We start from the raw sequence: 23247 nt of genomic DNA on the forward strand, positions 1-23247 counted from the left end.
TAAATAATCCATTAGTGGTAAACCTTAGAAATTTATACATATAGTTAAATAAACTGTTATGGATATACAATTATGTTTAAGTGTAATATAATTTATTACTAGATATATACAATGAATCAAAACATTAATGTCAATTTATCATCCATTTATGGAAAAAATAAAATTACAAACATATTATTCAATAGTAAATGAACCAAATCCATCGAATACATAAAAGTCCAATTATCCATTAAGTACAAAGTTTGAATCGTAATGGAAATAATTTTATCATTAGCATTTTAAATTGCATTACTGTAACAAAACTCATCCGTTTTAATACATTGCATTCGAAAGAACGTAAAGTATATAGATAACGGTCGGTTAAAATTTAAATAATTCGTTAAATAAAATCAAACCAAACGGGAATCTCTAACAGTTCAAAGAACTTTTAAAAAGGTTTCCATATAAAATCCCCGAAATGAACGACGATGAAAATATTAAAAATGAAGAATTTTTGCATTTTTACGAATCCGTAAAACTTGTTTTTAAGATGTACAAGTTCATCGGAACACTTCCGCTCAAAGAAAAACCGTCGGAACCCGGTTGTTTTTTTTACGATTGGAAAAGTATACAGTTTATTTACTCGTATTCATGTATAATCGGTTTTTATAGTTTTGCGTTATTCCTTTTCTTCAATTACGATTTCCAAACTTATAAAAGCAATACAAGTCTTTTTTATGTATATTCCGAATTCGCACAAACGATTTTGGAACAACTGTTATTGATTACGGTTTATAAAAATATGCATAAAATTTTTATAAGATTTAATAATTTTGATGAAAATTTACATAAAAGTTTTAAATTGCTAAATGTTAATAAGTTTTTTGATCGATTTTATACCAAATATATTATACTTGCCGCAGGGTTTTGGATAATTCCTTACAAAATAAAAGATCCATTTCTCAAATACTGTCGTAATGTGAACGCGAACACAACTACGTCATATTTTTGGTATCCTCTTTTTTTTACGTTGACGCTTTCGGCACACATTCATTTTGTAATTATCGCATCTGTTATTTATTCTGTTTATACACGCATAAATATATTGAGTGAACTGATAAAAAATTTCGTTAAAAGGATTAAGGAGGGCTCACTAAACGACCGTACATCCAAAAAGTATATTCAAAAAATACGATTTTTATATTCCGATTTACAAGGATGTGTCGCAGCACTCAACGAAGTATACGGTTCTTATTTGCTATTCATGAACGTTTATGCAATAGTCCAATGTTCGCTAAACAATTTTAATGGCATTTTATACCAAAACAGCAGTATTGGTGTATTTATTTCTTTGAGTTGGTCGGCATATTATGTGATTAATCAAATCTGCATCACTGTTTTGGCGAATATACTACATTTTCCGGTGCATATTTTTATCATTATTATTTATGTAACAAACATTATGTATGTGGATGTAAATGAGCGCTGGTTTCAGGAGTATTTAATCATTTATTAACTATTTATTTATCTCGCGTATAATCCCGTCAATCTTTCAACACCAATTCTGCTTCAAAAAAGGACACTTACTAATGTTAAAGAGTTCGAATTTTGCAAATATAAAGTCCTCGGCCTAAATGGATTGACAAAATATATATATATATATATATATATATATATATATATATATATATATTTTAATATATCTATTAATTCATCTTCATTATTCAAATTCATATTCATTGATATCGGATGGCCTTTCCTAATCCAGAAAATTCTATAAAATCTACATTATTTAGAGATCCAATAAAGTCAAATATTGTTTACTGATATGTATTAATATTATATAAAAATAGTATCAATACTATCTAAATAAAAACTTATGGAAAATCAAAAAAAATTAATCGTAAATAAAAAAATTACACCTTGTGTAAAAAAGTCCCCTTCTTTTCTGTTTATTTAACAAAAAAAAAAACACAAAGTTATTAAAAGAATGACTTCCAAAAGGAAAAGAAAATTCCACTTTACTACAATCTTATCTCGAAAAAATGCACATATTTAATATTATTAATCTACACCGGAAACCGAATCTATTTTATTCCTTAAATAAAAGAGCATAAAAAATTATTACTGCAAAAAGTTCAGGTCAGTCGCGTAACTTATTACTTGCGAATGTACGTGACGGTTCATTTTTATAATTACTTTAAATAAAGATCTAACACGAGTTTTTTAGTGGTGAAATAAGTTACGTATTTTTTCTTACGCGTCTACAGAGAGGTAAGCTTACGTAATTTTCATGAATATTTTAACAATTACCACACAACCAAAGGAACATGAGACTATTGTGCATAAAACATGGTTTAGCAGGCATATAGGCCAATCACTAACAATACAGGACCTAAAATATTACGGTATTTACGCGTGCGTGCGAGTGTGTGTTGTTTATATACATATATAAATTAAAAGAAATATTTTTCAAATTTTCATTAATTTGTTTTGTGACGGTGTGTGTGTTGAAAACAACAGCCCTTACACATAATTGAAACCCAGGACCATCAAGGCTTCTTTTATGTACACAAGCTTTGTGTTTTTTTTCATTCCATTTTAATTTGCTAAAAAGGAAAACTGACCGTAAAAGGATTTTTCCTTTTCTTTTCAGTTATCTTGCAATTTACTTTTCTCGCAGAAAAAAATCTATAATACATATATTATATCACAGAATGGTGGAGATTACTTTATTCGTTTGAGAAAAATGAATTAACTCCTATCATATCACGTCTTGTTCAAAACAATGCCGTTAATCCTTCCTAGGCTTTGTATGAGTAGAGAATCATAAGCTGTTCTTCTTATTCTATGCAATTCGCCACTCATTTCCAATAAGCGGTAATATCTTAAATTCAATGCATTTGTTATGTCATAAGTATTTAATTATTTCCATATATGATATATGGTATAGAAATTAGCGACCCTAGATGCACTGTTTACAAGTTAGTTCTTGTATTAAGAACAGAAATCTTTTTTCCCCATACACATGTTAAAAAATCTTCATAGTAAATTTTGTCGACCCACATAATTTCCAAAAATTTCTTAAACATCATATTTTAAAAACCTGTGTTTATTGCCGACCTTGCAGTCCAGTCACTCACGTGTCATTGCCGTTATCATTATATCCAAGTTCTATGTTGATAACTAGTAAAATTGTTGATTTGCACCCTTCCTTTTGGTTTTACCTTTGTGATAGTTTGTTTTTTATGTCTATTTAACTCCGTCTATCCTTTGCAGTTTTTACACGCCTGCCCAAAATGGAGTGTAATGTATTTGGGGTGGGTGGGTGTGGGTGTGTGTGTGTGTGTGGGTGTGGGTGTGGGTGTGTGTGTGTGTGTGTGTGTGTGTGTGTGTGTGTGTGTGTATATATATATATATATATATATAAATAATATAATGTGCATAATAATATAATAACAATATATACAACGTTTTATGTACGTATTTAAATTTTTTTTAAATTATATTATGTAAAAGCACTGTATATAAAATTGTCAGCCATGCTCTTTAATTATCCTACAATAGTAATTATTCTACATTAAAGGGCAATACTTATCAGCAATTTTTTTTTAAATATTTATCTCTTGTATTATCTTTACAACAAAATTCTATAACTTTTATGATATATATATATATATATATATATATATATATATATATATATATATATAAAATCAAAATTGAAGAATAACATTAACACAAAGTAAATTTATGAAATGTTAAAATCACAAGGTCATCATAGCATAATCAAGTCAGTTATGTAAGAAGGTTGCAGTTGTTATGAATTCACATAGTATATACTGCGACAACCAGTTGTGATTTTAACATTTCATAAATTTACTTTTTACATAATTCAATTTTACTGATATAAATTGAAGAATAAATTTTTCCAAAAGACTGCGTATGAATTGTTGGTAAAGTTGTATTTCATTTATTTATATATAAATAATATTATATACCAACTATGCCACGTGTAAAAAACGTAACTTTTATGTTATTGTCCTTTACAGTAATATTTTTATTTTCAGTACCATCTTTCAAGTTCAGTTACTTTTGTTTTAGTACTATTTATTTTGAAATTACTCTTGGATTTTTATTCTTCTTCCGTATCTTTCTTTAAAATCTTTTTCTCCCTTTTCAATAGGTTTACTTTTATCAGTAGCATAAGGAATGGTTAGAGATGACCAGACAAGAGATACAAGCCGAACTTGAATTTGGCATTTTTAAGATTTTCATACCGTCTTACTAGAAAATATAAAAAAAATAAACCATTTTCTCCTCTTTGTTGAGCCAAACATACAGGTGTGCATGGGCAGGTTGAGCCCCAAAAAGCAGGAAATCTGTGTAAGCAACACCTTCACTCTGTTCTATAAAAGATAAAACCATTTAGTAAACATTAATCTTTGAAAAAGCTGACTCTGAGTCTTGTACTTCAGGTGCTATACATGAATCACAACCGTAAGAAATACCGGAACATATATTAAAGGAAAAGTATGCATATAAATGAACAGATATAAACGGAAATTAATATACAGGTTTCAGTCTTGATAAAGTTATGCTGTACACGTTGAAAAAATACAAAAATAAATTATATTTAATTTCAACTTCGCCTTTAATTTCTCTCCATTTGATTGGTTCTTGAATAAATTATAAGTAACCTCCCTTCCATAAATATCAGTACTATAATGTTTTGTTTTGTATAGTATTAGACAGACATGTGATCACTGAACTTTGAACACAGATTGTGTAATCAAGAAGATGATGTAAAAAGCCATCCAACAAATGTCGTTTATTTTATTGTAATTATACAGAATGATGGGAACAGACCCCTTAGTTACCTTACATTATTTTTAGACAAGATGAAATTTTATATGTATGAAGAAACACCCAAGCTTGACCTGGATTCGAACTAAGAACCTTTTGGATATATTGAATTAGAAACTTCCCGACGATGATAGATTTGACTAAAATTATCTTCTACTAAAAGTGAACAGTAATTTTAACAGGCAGATCCATTATACTAGAACCTAAACTTAATGTATTTCGTAAAGATCCAGTAATCAATATGATGGTCCAATTGTTTTGATTATGGTTTTCTTTTTCAGGTTCGAAAAATAATCAAAGATTTATTGAGAATGAACACTGCATTTATCGATACCGAATTACATAATGAGGTAATAAAACTTTCAATATGTAATTAGATGGATATTGTTTTTTGCATAATGGGAAAAAGCTAATATAAATACATGTAAAGCATTACAGGCATCACACATGGCTATTTTTAATGATATTGTTTAACATTTTTTCAGATATATCTGTTAATTACTCAGCTTCATGATGTACCATTAAACATTTACAGTAAATTCAGTGTCGTCATGAATTGCGGCATTATAATTCAGGTAACATAAATTATTAATTAACTGCAAGAAAAAAATTTACAAATTAATTGATCATGTTAATTAATCAATCAATTTACTTATTTAATAAATAAAAAAACCATTTAGCATACAACTTAGTAAACATTTGATATTTTATGTAGGTTTAACCAAAAATCCGTTCAAAAATGCATACAAAATATAAAGTTTAGTGCTACAAAAATGTTTCATTTAGCAGTTATTAGCGATTGCAGTACAGAAACTACGATTAACTCCTGAATTCATTTTCTCTATTTATTGAAACGTGTTTTACTGATTCCATATTTTATTGTTATCTAATCGAATACTTACAGCAATTTTTAAGGGCAATGCACTACATTTTTTACGTTTACATCAACTGCATGGTAAAGTATTATCGCAAATAAAAGTCTCATGTCATCATAAAATTTTCCAATAGACATTCTAACAAAAACAGTAAGCAGATAAATAAAATATAGGCAGGAATATAAACAGAGTGTAAATAAGAGTAAAATTATCAGATGACAATTTTTAGAGAAGGAAAAAACTGATGTTGATATTAACGAACACTATTTCAAGATCAAAGTTTGATAAAAATTTAAAGAGAAATCAGGCAACAGCTATTTTGTCTCTTTTAGAATAGTTGGGACTATTCAGCACCGTCAACTGAACATCTCATAAAGTAAAAATGCTTTTCTGTTTAATTTAAGAGCAGACAGAATGTACAGTATAAAGCAGATTAATGAATGATAAGATGTTAAATTTGACATCAGAAAGAACATGGTACAAGAGAATTAATTTTATATGGCAAGGTTTAACAGGATAAAACCACCTAAATGCATTTAGAGGTTCAGAAAAAAGTATCTGATAATGGAAAATGGCATAAAAGTTTTCAAATTTAAGAGGGGCTGAAATATAAGAAAAGGAGAGTAATTTATGTTCTGTAAAGAGTCAGGTAGCAGTAAAAAGTATAGAAGAAGAAGGAAGGTGAACTGTGATAGAATTACAAAAAGGAGTGAGAGATGAATGTAGCCGGTAAAAAAAAAAAAAAATTGAAAAAATTCTTAAAGCGGAGTAATTATCGGAGAAGAACATTAAAATATCAAAATTTCCTGCTGACAGTTCTTTTGCCAGAAACCAAAACTGTATCAAAAGAAATTCTGAACAGTATGAATTTCATACTAAGAAATAGAATCCAGTTTGAAAATAAATAAGAATAAATCAGAAATAACGTAATATCAAAAAGAAAGAAAATGTTGAGAAATTAAAACGAGGCATGTTTTTAAAGTAAGATCGGTTTTGAAATTAAACAAAAAAGAACTGAATAATATGTACAGACTTTATCACTGACGTATAAAAACTAAATTTACCTGTTACTTTTTTTTACATAGTTGGCTTCAGCATCAATAAATTTTTCTTAACGTTTCACTAGCATCTTCATTCCCTCCTCAAGAAATTCTGCCGTTACTTAATCAACGACACCATTTTTTCAAATCGTCATCGTCAAACCTTTGTGATCCAAGCTACTGTTTAAGGTGAAGAAAAAATAATTGGAAAGTTAAGTCAAGGCTATGGAGGATGACTGAAGATTTTCCAATAAAACTTTCCAATCGCCTGAATGCCTGATTTGCTTAATATGATTAATCATTGTCATGCAGTATCATACCACATCCTTTGTTTTTTTATAGCTCTTCTAAGATTTTTCAAAATTTCATTTACATGATTTTTCAAGTATCAACATTCACAGCGGTTCCGCGATCACTAAATTTGACAAGTGAGACACCATTTTTGTTCTAAAAATAAAAAACCAGTAACCAGACGCTTCTTTACATTCTTGTTTTAATTTCTTCGGTCCAGCAGATGATGAATGCTGCCATCGCTGCTTAGTCTCAATGTTCAAATAAGCAATCCAAATTTCATCTCCAGTAATAATGTGAACAAACAATTCACCACATTCATTTTCATAAGACACAAAAATTCATGTGCTGCAGCAAGACATTTTTCCTTCTCTCTCTCTCTCTCTCTCTCTCTCTCTCTTTCACTCACTCACTCACTCTCTCTCTTTCACTCACTCGTTCTCTCTCAATCTCTCTCTCTCTCTGCGTGCGCGCGCACGTGTGTGTGTGATTTAACATCTTCAAGCACCCATCTGGTACACAATTTTTTTATAGCCCAATTTTTTAATCAAAACTTCATAAATGAAAGATGGTGAAACATAGAGATAATTGTGACATAGTGAAGCGCTGGTTTTCTCAATTTTTTGTCAACTTGCCATTACCACTGATCGCCATCTGCTGCGTTCCTAAGTACAAATGTTTATTTCCCTTCTTGAAAAGAATGGCATCACCATCTTACATAAGCGTTACTCATAATATTTGGCCCGTAAACATCACAAATTTATCTGTGAATTTCAGAGGCAGAATTGTTTATTTCCATCAAAAATTTGATTATTTCTCGTACTTACACTCAGCAAAACCACAAATTGTAGCACTCGTTATAAATGTATGAATATAAATAACTAATAAAGAGGCAACACTATTAATGCTGACAACTGACTGTTGATTAAAATAACTGAGCTATACAAATGCCATATGTTTACATCGCACATATAGGTGGCAAAATCAAAATGGACCTTACTTTAACAACACGCCTTGTGGATTGGAACATAACATATCAGAATCGATAGAATTTTATTATTTTGTTATTAAAGTTATACATATGAGCGGATATAAAGCACAGACTGGCAAAAGCACACAGGTATTTTTATGCTGAAAAGAAATCTGCTAACACCTAAAGGTTTAAACATAAAAATCTGTTTATCAAGTCATTCTTTAATAGCAGTGACACATTTATTGTGCATAATTTTGTTAACACGTTGGGTTACAATGCCTGTTAGATCGTGAAGAAAAGAAGGTGTTTGAAGTTAAGAAAAATATTAAAAAAATATGGCACAATACAGAAGCAATGAAAATAAGTCTGTTATCATTATTGTGCTATCATCAAAAAAGAAGGGCAAGACAGCATATGTGGATACACAATTACAAAGATAACACCACAGAGAAGTCGTCATTTTTATTATTTATACTCTGAAAAAAGGAAAGACAAACAAGAATCTCATAAATTTACTTGGATGACAACAACTACTTTCTACAAATTACTTACACAACTATTAAAAATAAATTCACTAATTAATTGTTCCACTTTAATTTTTGTCATTGTTCTAATGATTTTAATTTAATTAAATTTACAAAAAACATACTCAATTTAGTTTTTAAAAATCTTAAAAATGAAAAACAATAGATATAAATAAAAAATTCAATATCAAAGATAAACCAAAATAATAAAAACAGTCTAAAAGCAACTGCAACCCTGAATCGCTTTAGGCACTTAAAACCAACTCTGCAATTATCTTCTCCACCAACCAAGTTGATTAAAAAATCAATAGGCGGCGCTCACCATTTTATATTTTCAGTAAACTTATCAATTTTTTCATTTGAATGGTATGTGAGGATGATTCCAGTTGCCATACCACATCCTCTGTTCCTAGCCCTTACGGGTATTACCAGCGTTGTCTTATTGATCCTCTAAATCTGATTACATATCAGTCCTCAGTTTGGCCTTCGCTGCCACTGATGCAAATGCCTTGGTCAGTGTTTTAACTCAACACTGTTATTGCCTACACTGTAGGCTTCTTCCAAAATATTTTCACTCGTCTACTCTAATTTTTAGCCCCCTCTAATATTTAACTGTTCTGAGAAAGCACAATCCCATCATAGTAAATATGCATCATCACAGTACAAGGTTTAAGTGCAATATTCAAGTTGACGAACATCATTTAATATTATTTCAAAGTATTTATACTAAATTATTGCAGTAGATGATCATAATGATGCTAAAAGATCATTAATATTTTTAACAATGAAAGTTCATACTACTCACAATTAATGGATTACTTTCCAATAAACCTGGTTAGTCAAATTAAATTATTAGGATGTTATAAATTTCTGATACAGCACAATTAAAGATATTAATTTTGGTAAAAGATTAAGTTAATTGTAAGTTTTCCTATGATATTTTCAATTTCATACGATTTACATTTTTTTAAAAAAATCACTGCTTATAAATACTGAAGACTGACAGTTTCCTTTTTTTTTAGAATGAAAATACTTTTCCTAGAAAAAATAGAATCATTTTTTTGAATTAACTGTGTTTACCACATTAATAAATTAATTTCAGTCAACTCTAATAATCAGGATTTAACTGTAACTTTGCGTTACTGGATCCATTTAAATAAGTTTATATTAATATAAATATTTATAATTTATATTTATTAATAATATAAATATAATATTTCATATTAATATAAGCTGGTTTTTATTTGTAGTATGAATTTAATTAATCAAATTATTATAATTTTTTTTTTTATAATAAATCAATTATTATTATTATTATTTTGTTATTTCTTTTGTTTACAGTTACTGAAAGATATTGTAGAATACACAATAATATTTCTACAATTAGATCAAAGTTACTAAATACACACTATATATTCATATCGTTCTTAATTTACATGAAATTGTAACTTATTTAATTTCATTAATTAATTTAAGGTAAATAAGAATTATGATTAATGTATTAACAAATAAATAAAAATATTTAAATGACTATGACAAAATCTGATTTCCTCAAAATAATAATTTACAGGATCACGATTTAGTTAAAGCAGTCAGTAAGTCTGCTGCATACCTCACCCGACAATCTTTATGAGGCACCACCATACAAATTATTTGAACAAATATATAAAAGGATGCAGAAAATTAAGGTTTAAAGTTAATATGTAGAAAATAAAATTTTTTAATTAATATTGTTTTAAAATTTATCAAAAAAAAAAATTTATTGTATTTTAAATAAATTGATGGATAAACTTTTTGAACGGTTCGGTCAGTTATTAAAATTTCTGACGGAAGCAGGTCCTTTGTCGTAAGCTGAAGTTATTTACTGATTTACATGAAAAGATTTCTATTCTTTTGTTCGGTAGAGATGGATATGGTTATTTTTAAAAAATGACAATTATTTTTAGATAGACTGCAGATCAATAAATAAATATTAATTGAAAAATAAACAATGCTTATAAAACATTATGAAACGAGAATTTCTAATAATGATTTTAGAATATATATAAAAATGATTATTGTTTAGATTATCTTAGCCCAAACATACAAATTTTGCTGAAAAATCTCTAAACCGAAGAAGGGGTATTCCATTACTTCAACAAATTTTCAAAGATTTTATTGCATCACTATTTTCGATTTTGATGATATTTGGTACATGATAACCACCCACCTTGTAGAATCAAAAAATTTTTTTTTTTAATAAAGGGGTTGACGAGTAATGAATTTATCAAAGCCGCTAAAGACACTATTCTAACCGTGAAAAATGTATCTAAAAAATTCACATGTAATTTTTCAGTTAATAATGTAGGTCTACTATACAAAATATTTTGATATGTCTACAATGAGATTGCTTATATTCTAGATAGTTTGTTACTTAAAAGTATGACTCATACACTCAAACTCATATTTAAACACCAAAGTGAATAGACACACACAGACATGAATGTTTGTGTAATCCTGAATGTAAAAATTGTAGAACGCTCGGTTATTGTTGATTTCAATGTGATATGTTACACTGTTGCCAGTGTTAATACTGTGGTTAGGTAATGTACACTTGTTTATAAAGTAATTTTATTAGCAGTGAACTTCTATTTTATGCATTATCTTTTATTTTTAATTTTATTAATTAGAGATATTTTTATTTTAGCTGTAGAGAAACTGGGATAAGACAAAGTGAGGTGGAATTTGTAGTTTTATAATTTATACTTACTGTATTATTATATTATACGAACCTTACATTTTATAAAAACGGATTACAGAGTATTCAATTGGCATTCAAACTGAAATAGTATGTCACAAATTGACTTACAATGGATCTTTAGTAGTGCACAATATTTTAGAGTTTACCAAACAGCCAATAACATTGATATCTTTAAGTAGTGGATACACAAAACCAAATATTTAGATAAATATTTTCATATTAATGGGAAAAGTTGCTCTGACCCATTTAGCTGTCACACTAAACCAGTAAAAAAATTTCTGCAAAAAATATCTTTGACACTTTCAACAAGCAATTTAAATTTAAAATTAATTCCAGGCAGAGCACTGTGTACAAAATGTTTAAACAAAATACAAAACCACAAGATACAGAAAGCGAACCTGAATGTCAAGATACAGTTGAGCCTCAATATGTTATAGTCAAGTCTGTGAGTAAAGCTTATTCAACACTTGGCATTTCCCCCATTATGATTCGAAAATTATTGAGCAGCACAAAGGAACCAAATTTAAAAAATAAAGTTATAAAAATAGCCTAGACAGTTACCAGTATATTAAACAATTCCTTATATTTAAATATTTCTACAGAAGAAACCAGTTTAGTACCACAAAATTATACTGATTTAGGTAGGGAATATGAAGAATTAATCATTAAAATAAATGATAAAATGAAAACAGTTACATCAACCCAGGAAAAAATTAATATCTTAAGTTTACTACCAAGCAGCTGGAGCATTCTAACATAGCTTACATTTTGAAGCAACAGCAGCTTACATTTTGAAAAATTCAAAATGAATTTAGTGTTAGTCAGTATTTAGCCCGTCAATCAAAACAATTAGTTAAAATGAGTGAAATTTTGCCACAAATCGGCAAAAATAAACCCAGTCACATAAATGATAAAAATGTTATTAAATGTGTCCAAGATTTTAACCAGAATGATGAGAACAGCCGAATGATGCCAAGCAAGAAGGATTGTGTTCCTGGAAGACAAGCTGATGGAAAGAAAATTAATATTAAAAAATGGTTCATCTTATGTAACTTAAAAGAAATGTACACAGCCTTCAAAGGAAAACATAATTTAAAAATTGGTTTTTCAAAATTTTCTGATTTAAGACCTAAATTTTGTGTTCTGGATGGTGGGTCAGGTACTCTCACTCTGTGTGTGTCACCCACCAAAATGTAAAACTCATGTTATCTGCTCTAAAAATGAAATTTGATTATAAAATTCTCCTTTCAACTACGGTACGTGACATAGAAAATGAAACATGCATGCTGTTACATGAAGTCGTTGAAGTCAAAATACATAAAATTGAAGAGGAATATCGAATACACTTTTTCCATCCGCAGGGTCCTGTACATCATTCAAAAAATCATTGAGGGATAATCAGATACGGGTTTAACTGGAAAATATTTTAAAGATTCTCACACCTTCAAAGCTTTTTCTATCAACTACTGGAAGAGGACACAACATTATACTAAAGATGAATTAGGTCTTATCAGTTCTACTCAATAAAAAAATGGCAGGAACACTAAGTTTTATTAGTTCAGTTTGTTGTTAAAAAGTGCAAGATTTATTCATAACTTCCATTAGCAGGGTAAAATAAGGTAAAAGTTAATTAAACTTGTTAATGTATTTGAATTATCATTTTTTAATTATTATTTATCATTCTGTAATTGACTATTTATCACTTTGTAATTGACTATTTATTAACTAACTATTTATTTATTAATGAGTTTAGTTGTAATTTTTATAATCTGAATAAAGTACATAACATCAGTATTTTTTGATACGTTGTTTATGGTTACAAGGAACAATGTTTTTAGCAGTTTTGTTGGCCTCATTACTCGTCAACCCCTTTGAGTAACTAAATGAATTTTATATGGTTTTAAAGTACATAAAAAGTACTTACTGCTGTAAACATTTCAGATTTTTTCCACCTGTCCCACATGTGGTTTTTGGGCCCCAAAAATGAGATATTTTCAAAATATTACAATATGAAGCCATTTTTTTTTTAATGGAGAACACTCAGTAACAGTCTAATTTTTTTTATAAGTACTAGTAGCTAAGAATTAAAAGGTAAAAAACAAGCCAGTTACCCTAAGCCCTTCATTATTTATTTTGGGCCCAAAATTTGAGAACACAATAATTTGTAAACGTAACTTCTGTAAGCATTACACAATTTGGTAATGTAACAAAATGAATTTTGAGTACACAAAAATGAAATTCCAGCCTTACTCTTTCCAAGAGAAAGCTCTTTTTGATCCTCTGTACAATGTAAAATAAGAATGCTACAGCTCATGGAAAAAGTGCCAAAAATGGCTGTTTTTACCTGTTAGCGAGTTAGAAAATAGTATATTGTCAAGAAAATTTTTTTTAAAAATACAAATATTTTTGGCCACTATATTTTGTGGCCAAAAAATATTTTGTGATATTTGGTTATCTTATACCAAATATCAACAAAATCAAAAATAGTGATGCACTGATCATTTGTTGAATTAAAACGGGATACCCCAGAAGTGAACTCGGATTGCTGTAAGGCAATGTACTGTTTACAAATATTGTTTATTCAACTCATAAAAATAAACACCAAAAAAACAAGAAAAAAAAGATTATTGTTTATTCAATGATACTCTATTCACTTTAAGAACTACCCTGTTGCAAAAAATTGTGAGGCACCATATGACTGTCTCAAAAGTTACACGTACAAATAAGTAAGTAATGTAAGAATGATTCGTTTATTATCTGATGTTTTCACTTGGGCCAACTGAATCGAGCTATTTTCGAATTAATTACATGGCAATTATATTTATTTATATGTTACATCACCAAGTTATATCACTGTTGACAAAATAAATGATTATAAGTATTATACGAGTAATTACTGGTGAGGACTAACAAATTGAGTCATCAGGTATATTACTGCACTAACACAACTGCATATGCTGCAGTAAAATCTCACTGCTACAAACAACAGCTAGGATAGCTCTTACACTGAACACAATAGATTAGTATTAATTTTTTATTCATGCTATTTCTGCAGTGCTATTTTTTCACCAATAGAAGTGAAAATCGTTTAAAAATTATAAATTCATCTTGTTTCAATGATAAATAAATAAATATTTTTTATAAGCTGTTTTTGAGCGTTTTCTAATTTACTTTCATATAACAATATCAATTTTTAAAAAATACTTTTATTTACAGTTGCATCAACAATTAAAGTTATTAACAATTTATCAGTGTACTGTAACTGTACCAGTAAATGTAGTTTTGAAAAAATGTAGGCCAACCATTCCTGAGACATGGTTAATTGAAACAACCACCAAAGAATACCAGTATCCCTGATCTAATATTCAAATCCAAATAAAAGCAACTGCCTTTATTAGTCTTTGAATCTGAGAACTCTCGACTTCAAAATCAGCTGGTTTACAACAAGATTACCACTAGACAAACCTGGTGGGTAGAGATTTTTAAATAACTTGTAGAAACAATAAATGAGTAATGGGTCATTTTCCATAAGGAGAGACAGGTGAATTATTGTTTTACACTGTTGTTTCTGGACTTTTTTTTGCATTTGAAGTACTCCATATACAAGAGAGCTATTCAAATCTGCTCCCGTCAAGAGTAATTATGTTCTTTATACGAAAAGACCCTAGTATGCACAGAGTGAAGGTGACACTTATAAAAAATGAACATTACCTGAATTTCAATACATTTGACAAATTGATATGGGATAGTGATTTCAGTTAAATGAAAAAGGTAATCATTTTTACCTCTTCTTAATAAGTCTATGATGTTTATTTCCGTCAGAATGAGAATAGTTTTCAGAATTAAGTTTTTGCAGATGACAGTATAAAATAAATAAAAAAACTACAAAAAATCTGAGGTAGGCACCACATGACTTCTTTTTGTACACCTATTAAATAACACACATTTTTTTAAAATGAAAAGTACATAAAATTTTATTTCATTAATAACGTCTGATATTATGTCATTTTTTTTTCTTTATTGTTATTATTTATTGTAATTTGTCTTTAAAATCAGAGATTAATAATTATTATTAAAACAATCAATATATTTAAATTTAAAAAAAAAATTAAAAAACAAAAAACAAGAAATCATATTTAAATCGATGTGCCTTCCCCTTGTGATCCAAATATTTCATTAATTAATTTTTTTTTTTTTAGCTTAACTCTGGAACCAATGAAAATAAGTACCACTATGATATATCGTTGAAAAGGTTTCAATGAGGGCTTATTACTGTGGTTATGAAAAATTCCAAAATCCAATTTTTTGGATTTTGGTCTTTTTGGACTGCAATCAAACCCCAGCTGTATAAATAGATGTTACAGTCCTAAATCCAAAATTTCAACATCCTATGGCTAATCGTTTTTTAGTTGTGCAAGATACATACAAATATACGTACATACATATGTAAGTACAAACCTCATGCCGAAACTAGTCATAATGGATGGTCAAAATAGATATTTCAGTTGAAATCTGAAAACCTAAATTTTTCACGATCACAATACTTCCTTTACTTCATACAATGAAATATAAAACACACATTAAAAGAACTAATATTATTCCTTTTTAATTCATTAACTTGAATTAAAAACAAACAAAAAAAGATTCGATTCATAAATACAAGCACTTAATTTGGCACAAAGTTCAGAAAAAATTGGAATTTGGAGAAGAAATGAAAAAAAAATATTTACTTTAAATTTATTTTACTAACCATTTAATTTTATTATGTTAATTTATTTAAAATATGGATGATCTTAAAAATAGCTCTGTATGAAAAAAAGTTTGTAAGAAATGCAAAAGATGAAAACATGTTATCTTTTTAAGTAATAGTTCTGAATTATTACTGAGTAAAGATCTGAGACACTATCTGGAAAGCAACATGAATTATCTTTTGCAAAAAATATTTTGACTAATTTTCTTGAATTTTCAGCAAAAGATACTTTTGATATTAGAATGGCTATGTTATATAAATTCAAAAGTAAGCAATCTTCCAATTTGTATTTCAAATAACCAATGGATAGTCATTACTTGATGTAAATTCATCATAACAAAAGAAGTAAACAAACTATGTAATTAGATTTTCACAAAATTTATTTAAAAAATCACAACAGCTGGAGTATTCTGTTGGCAAATCCTGAGAAGGGTATAGTGTATTGAATCAGTTGTCATTTTTTAAATAAATTTTGTGAATATCTTATAACATATTTTATTCATTTTCTCAATTTGTACTTATCTGATAAAAATGGTGGCAGGAATCACTACAGGAATTAATTTCCTCTATAAGATTAAAAAAAAAATCATCAAAATTCAGAACGTTTTCCATTCATTAAGCCTAAATAAAGATTCATTCATTAATACGCTTGACATACTGATTTTACAAACTTTACATTCAGAATTCTACATGACCTACTAGTTTATTTGTCACTAAAGACACTAATTCCAAAAAATTATACTCATTAAAGGTATTGATCAGTTCTTTTATAAGCGGATATATTTATACAGAAGGTTATTTGTCAAAAGTTGTGAGCCTTTTTGTTTATGTCAATAATTAAAACTCAAGAATTATTGGTGTGATCTAAACTAACAGTTTTAGTAATCACTTTATCAGGGTGTATTTTAAACTCTCAGGAAGGTTGAAGGTGTAAAATTTATCGTTATAAGTCATTATCAAGCGAGTTGTAAGTCAACTTTTATATCATCTTTATTTTTACCATGTCATCTTTTACATCATAATTTTTCACGATTTATTTGTGTTTTGAGCCTAAATAAATCACGTTCTGCAAGGGATAGTGCTCTATTTCCTTCTGGAAATATGTTAAATTTACTTGTTAAGTGTATATCTTGTTTTCCTTATTCGCTGACGGTTCATCATGTGATCCACCTGCTTCGAGTCATATTCTTAATTTTTTTAAATTGATTTTTAGTTAAAGAAAAAAACAGCAACAACAGAAAGTATACTGAAAAAAATCTATTGTTACAAAGTATTTTATTATATAAAAGTATTTTTATAAGTTAAATAGATTAACAAAGCTAAAAATTCATGAACTACTGAACTATCAATATACACAATTTTTTAGCATTGTTTTCTTATATAGAAAAGTGATAAATGAACAAAAAAATAAATAGGAAGGAACTGTAGTCATATGAAAAACTGTTAAGTTTAGTTTATATGGGTCCTAGAAAATTCTAATGATTATCATAGAAAAATTTGAATCATTTGCAATAAATTATAATTTAAAAAATAATACAGCAAGAAAGAAAACAGATCAAGCACAAAACAATAATATAAAGAATATCTTACCAGCAGATCTTGTTCAAAAACAATAAGATGGACAGTAGCACCTGGTAATTGGTTATCTGTTATCGAGTATTTACCTTCTGTGGAATCATAATCCAGTTGCATTGAATGCTTTTTAAAAGTTCTCGATAAAAACACCTACCAACAATCGATAAAATTACTGATTTCATTCTAACATTCTCCCACATATCTCAATTATGTAAAAATCTGCCTTTAGCTGACAAAAAAAAAAATATTGTAAAAGAAACTTACCTTTAATAGAACTGTTTAATTTAAACTATTCCATGCTAATTGATTTGTATGCCTTAAGTATACATGAAACAATTGTTGAAGACTTAAACCAAGATAATTAAACAAGAAATTCTTAAATTTTTAAAGAATTATCACTATTAGTCTAATGGTATGTGCAATACACTCACTGTATTATGCATTGCAAAAACCACAACATAATAGTTCATTTTGGCAAAGTACAATCCTGTTTGTATAAAGTATAATTGTAGGCAATTATTTATTTATTTATATAGTACAGTAGCAACAGTCTTACACCCAATTAAAGTTACTGATGGATTATAATCAATGTTTTAGTGATCAAAAAATGCCATGCCTGACTGAAATTCGAACCTGGGACCACCGGATGAAAGGCCAAGACACTACATGCCCATAACTTTTAAAGTTATCAATCTTCATGAATTTTGTATGAAGTCTGAACTAAAGTGAAAAAATCCTGAATAGAAAAATTGGAAATAAATTACAAGTAGCATTTAGAAAATGAGTTTCAACTTTAAATAAAGCTCAATCAACCTATTAGGCATCAAAAGGTAAATTCCTATTAAAAAAAAATGTGTCAAATGCAATAAAATAATACTAGATTATAGAATCCCTCATATACATTACTAATAACTGTTCTGATGAACAGGTTGCTGCTCTGGCAAGCAAGCAACTGTTTGAAGAAAAAAATTACTAAAGCTTAGTATATTCAGTTTCACACAGTGTCTGAGAATACACGATTAAAGATATTTAAGTTTGATACAAAAATAAAAATTATTAATGTAAACGTTCAGAGGTACATAAGATCTGCATTGGGAAAGTAAACCACATGTATAATGTAGCAAAATATTGTACACTGCAGTATGCTATACAACTATACAATAAACTTCCTTAAAAAGAGAAAAAACCTTTTTAGTGAAATATGGCCAAAGATAGTTTCACAGGTCTGATTATTTGCCTAACATAACCAAGGAACCTGAACTACCACAATGACATCTGTCAAGTGAATCATGGTGTAAACTTATCGACATAAACCATCAGAAGTGTTATTTGTAGTGTGAATTTGAAATTGCAACCCCCTATTAAATTGTAATTAAATACTTCATTAAATGTAACACAAATTTGTTTCATTTTCAAAAGTAATTTAATTGTTTAATTTTTAAAGCTTACAAGAAAATGTATGTTTTTTCTTCAGTGTGAACTGTTAAGCCTAGTTTAGGATTTACATTTAGAGAAGATTACATTAAGAAATTTTCTGACTCCAATTTGCAAAAACTGGTCACTTATATAGAATCTATTTAAGGCTTTCCACATGTAAGTTATAATTGCATACGTGTCTTCCTGGAAGAGTAAATAAGCATTTGGACACGCATACATTATTGAAAATTAACATAAACCTATCATTTTACACTTATACTGAAAATGGAAAATTGCATTATATGTTTACAGAATTTTATAAATTTCATATTTCAGCATATTTTTATCAACTTCCTGATAATTTATGGACTCTAGTTATCATAAAATCATAAATACACTGACCATCTAATAATTACAGGAAAAGTCATTTTGCAATGTCATTTGTTGACCAAATACTCTTATTGATAAAATACTTGAGTTTTTTTCATCATTGTTAGATTTCATAATCAGTTTCTATTAAATATATGACAATAAAACAATTATTTTTTCTTTCTTTCATTGCTAACAAAACTAATTAATGATATTTCCATACTCTTTGTAGTAACCAAAGTAGATTTGTAAACACATTTAAATGGGATGAAAATAATTTTCATATGAAAACAAGGGTTATCGATATACGCTACAACAATCAATGGAAACTAACATATTAAAATATCCCTACCTGGAAAATCCGAAAGTGTAATATTTTCTCTGTGACTTCCTACTGTATATATGAAACTCATATAATCGTAACAATATAAAAATGTAATTTTAGTTTGGTAATGTGTAATTCAAGTTAATTTGCATATCAAGTACTGGATGATTGAACCAGAGTTTGAGTGTCCACTTCACATTCAGAAAATCTGTGTATGGTATGCTGTTTCTGGTAATGGTACAGTGGAACCAATTTATGGAATGGTCTGTCAATATGGAAGAGTGCTATACAATTTTCAAAAAATGCTATGCTTAGTTAACAGATTGTGAAAAAGAATACAGCTTCTTCCAACAAGATGAAGCACTGTGTCGCACATCAAATGATTCACTATTATGCTTTCATGCGGCTTTTACGTAAGAACGAATTGCCAGCACAGGCCATTCCCCAGATTTATTAAGTTATGATTTTTTCCTTCAGGGCTATGTGAAGAACAAAGTTTATGAATTAAAACCTCACACTGACAATGAACTGTTGATGAAAATTTAACAAGATCGATGGCAGTGACAACAACATTTTGCATCATATGACTCCTAACATGATCACTTGAGCACAAAAATACATTACTGTGCAGGACGCTCATTTTGAAAATCATTTGTTAAAATATGGCAAATATTAAACCTTTTGCTAATATAAATACAGATTTTAAATCAAATCATGTTTTCATTTTTCCATTTCATTCATAAAGTACATGTTGCAACTGTGTTTAGTCTGAAGTGATTAGGTTTGAAGTTGTTCACTTGTGTATATATACACGAGTACATATATATAACTTTTTGAAAAATTCAAATAATTCATTAACATATTGACCACTGTGCTAATTAAATTCAAAGAATAACAATTCTACTACCAGTAATGGCAGTGGAGTTGTGTTATTACAAATGTTGTGGTTGTTAGTGTATTTATGTTTTCTAAATTTTCAAGTTTTTATTTCTTTTTTCTTTTTTGTTTGATGCAATTATAGAATTGTGTACTGACTGATAATCAGGATCCCATGAAAGTTGACTCTATCACCTCTATACTAATAATTCAAATATGTATGATTCAACGTGATCCACCCATATAAAGAAGCTAAAATAAAATAAATAGGAACATCCAATGATATCTTGGAAATTATACTAGGACATCCATAGGTTATCTTGAAGATGTTATTTTGTTGTGTGGGTCAATAATTAGTAAGTGACTGCAACACTTTCATTAAACTTTAGTAAAATAAGCAGTTCATAATATAAAGTATCAAAATTATTTTCAAATTACAAAAAGTTTTTCTTGTAAAAATCAACACCATAAAAGTGCTATTAATACAGAATATCCAAATAAATGATACCCAATCAAGACATGATTTATATAATATATATTTTAATATACTGTTCTACATAAAATGTTTAACTTAATTACTCAATAATGACTTTTAATACTTTAAATTATTTCCTTTATCACTAAATAAATAAAAAAAAGATCTAAAATTGTAGAGACTACAATTATTATTTATTTACTAAATTTACTACTATTATTACTTAAATTATCTCATTAGAATATTCTATAATTATTTATTTTATTAATAGATAAAATTAAACAAACAGCACATAAATATTTTTTCTATGAAAAATTAGTCATTTCTAAAACATTTATCAAAACAAACACACACACACACATACACACACACACATACACACACACAACTTATGATAAATAATAGAAACCATTGCACTTGGTAATGCCATACAAATAAAAATTAGTAGGCAAAAAATTAGAAAACTGTATCCTACAGTTATAAATGATGTTTCCTTTTACAGACAACAGAGCAAAATAGTTAGATATTTTTGTTTCGTTTATTTGATTGCTCGATAAAAAAGTAACCTAACGATAGATATAAGAGATGCCATTGCCAACAATAGCGGTTACAGAAATAAACTTTGAATAAGTGTATACCATCACAAACATAAATTAAGCTGTGTGTTCATACATAAATAAGTACATCTGAAACCATTATCTACATCCATACATCAACATCTGTCAATCTCACTACTCATCTACTCAGGCTAATTAATAGGTAATATTATACACAGTATATTTTTATATAAATTGAATAAAATATTCATCATAAGTAAAATGTTTAATTAATGATTTTATTAAATGTGTTTTCATTTGTTGAAACTTAAATTATTTGGAAATTTTTTTATTGATTTAAGACCATATACAAGACATTATTATTATTATATATAATTAATAAACAATATTATATATATATATACATATTAAACAATATTATTATTTAATACCTCTTCTATATAATATGAAGAAAATCTTTTAAATTATGTGTTAAATGTGAATACCACAAATAAAACTAGATAATACTTTTTGCAGGATAGAAATTCTACACATAAAAGTGGCATTTACATTTATGGGTATCCAGTATGAATATTACGTGCTAAAACCAAAAAGGTTGTAGGCAATCTGATATAAAATACAAGTCATTCTGGAAACTAGCACAATCATTCTCAAAGAAAAAAATCCTTTATTCCAGGCTTATTATGGAAATTGAGGAGTGTATTGGTTTTCCATTACTGTTTTCTGCAAATCAAACAAATTGTACATGTCAAGGCCACTGAAATCCAGGAAATGTTTTACTCTGCAATGACAACTTCACTTTCTTGACCAGAAACTGGCTCTAAAGTGAACACAGTTACTCTCAGGGAAACCAACAACTCTGATTAGTGCCTCTTACACCTTAGGGGCTTCACATGCATTATAATCATAATCAGATCTGTAAAATAATAAATTAATATACTCTCTTCTATTATAAAACAATGCCTTACACAAACTGCCTCTAATGATAGAAAAAATTAAAAATTCTCCAAAAAAAAATTCATAACAGATGCTAAATTACCATATCAGTCAATTTTTAATTTTTTTAACGATATATATTTTCTAGTGATAATTCCTCAGGAATTTAAAAATAATATTTTCACTTAATGCAATGCTGATTTCTGTATTTAAAACATATTCTTGTTTATATTTACCGGTTGATTATTTATGCCGCTGTCAAATATTAGACAGTAAATTCAAGTCCTAAAATGATGTAATGTGTATCAAAGTTACATTTTTTTAAATGTCTCAGAATTACATTCTTCTTCTTTAGTAGAACTGTCTATTAACAGGTATCAAGAAACAGCATTCTCCATGATGGTCTACCTTGGGCTTTTTCTTTTAAATTACAGCATCCTTGTCTCACTTTCAAATCATCCAACATTCCTATCTTCCTTTTTCCTCTTCCCCTTACACCAGCAATTTTTCCTTTAGTTATTACATTTTGAATATAGTCATATCTTAGGTTGTGGCCTGTCCATTTAGCTTTTCTTCTTTGTATTGATTAACGATAATCCTAGTCTTATTTATTTGTCAAGACCTGAACATTATTTACTCTCTCTCTCTGGCCAATTAATAACTAGCATTCACCTCCATAG

General features: G+C 28.1%; 1 protein-coding gene across 2 annotated transcripts in view; it reads right to left on the bottom strand.

Annotated features, from left to right (window-relative positions):
- LOC142331784 (uncharacterized) overlaps window positions 1-23247 on the bottom strand; it is a 53571-nt gene that overhangs the window by 18675 nt on the left and 11649 nt on the right. The window contains exons 4-5 of one of the 2 annotated variants that reach the window (XM_075377884.1): window positions 17629-17763; window positions 4083-4388 (exon numbers count right to left, since the gene is read on the bottom strand). In XM_075377884.1, the coding sequence (XP_075233999.1) occupies window positions 4254-4388; window positions 17629-17763 (270 nt within the window). In that variant the 3' untranslated portion in view covers window positions 4083-4253. Of the gene's footprint in view, window positions 1-4082; window positions 4389-17628; window positions 17764-23247 lie in introns of those variants that run through there. The other variant, XM_075377883.1, reaches the window with a different exon arrangement.

Source organism: Lycorma delicatula, chromosome 10 (assembly GCF_047948215.1).
Source record: "Lycorma delicatula isolate Av1 chromosome 10, ASM4794821v1, whole genome shotgun sequence".
In the NCBI taxonomy this organism is placed as follows: Eukaryota; Metazoa; Arthropoda; class Insecta; order Hemiptera; family Fulgoridae; genus Lycorma; species Lycorma delicatula.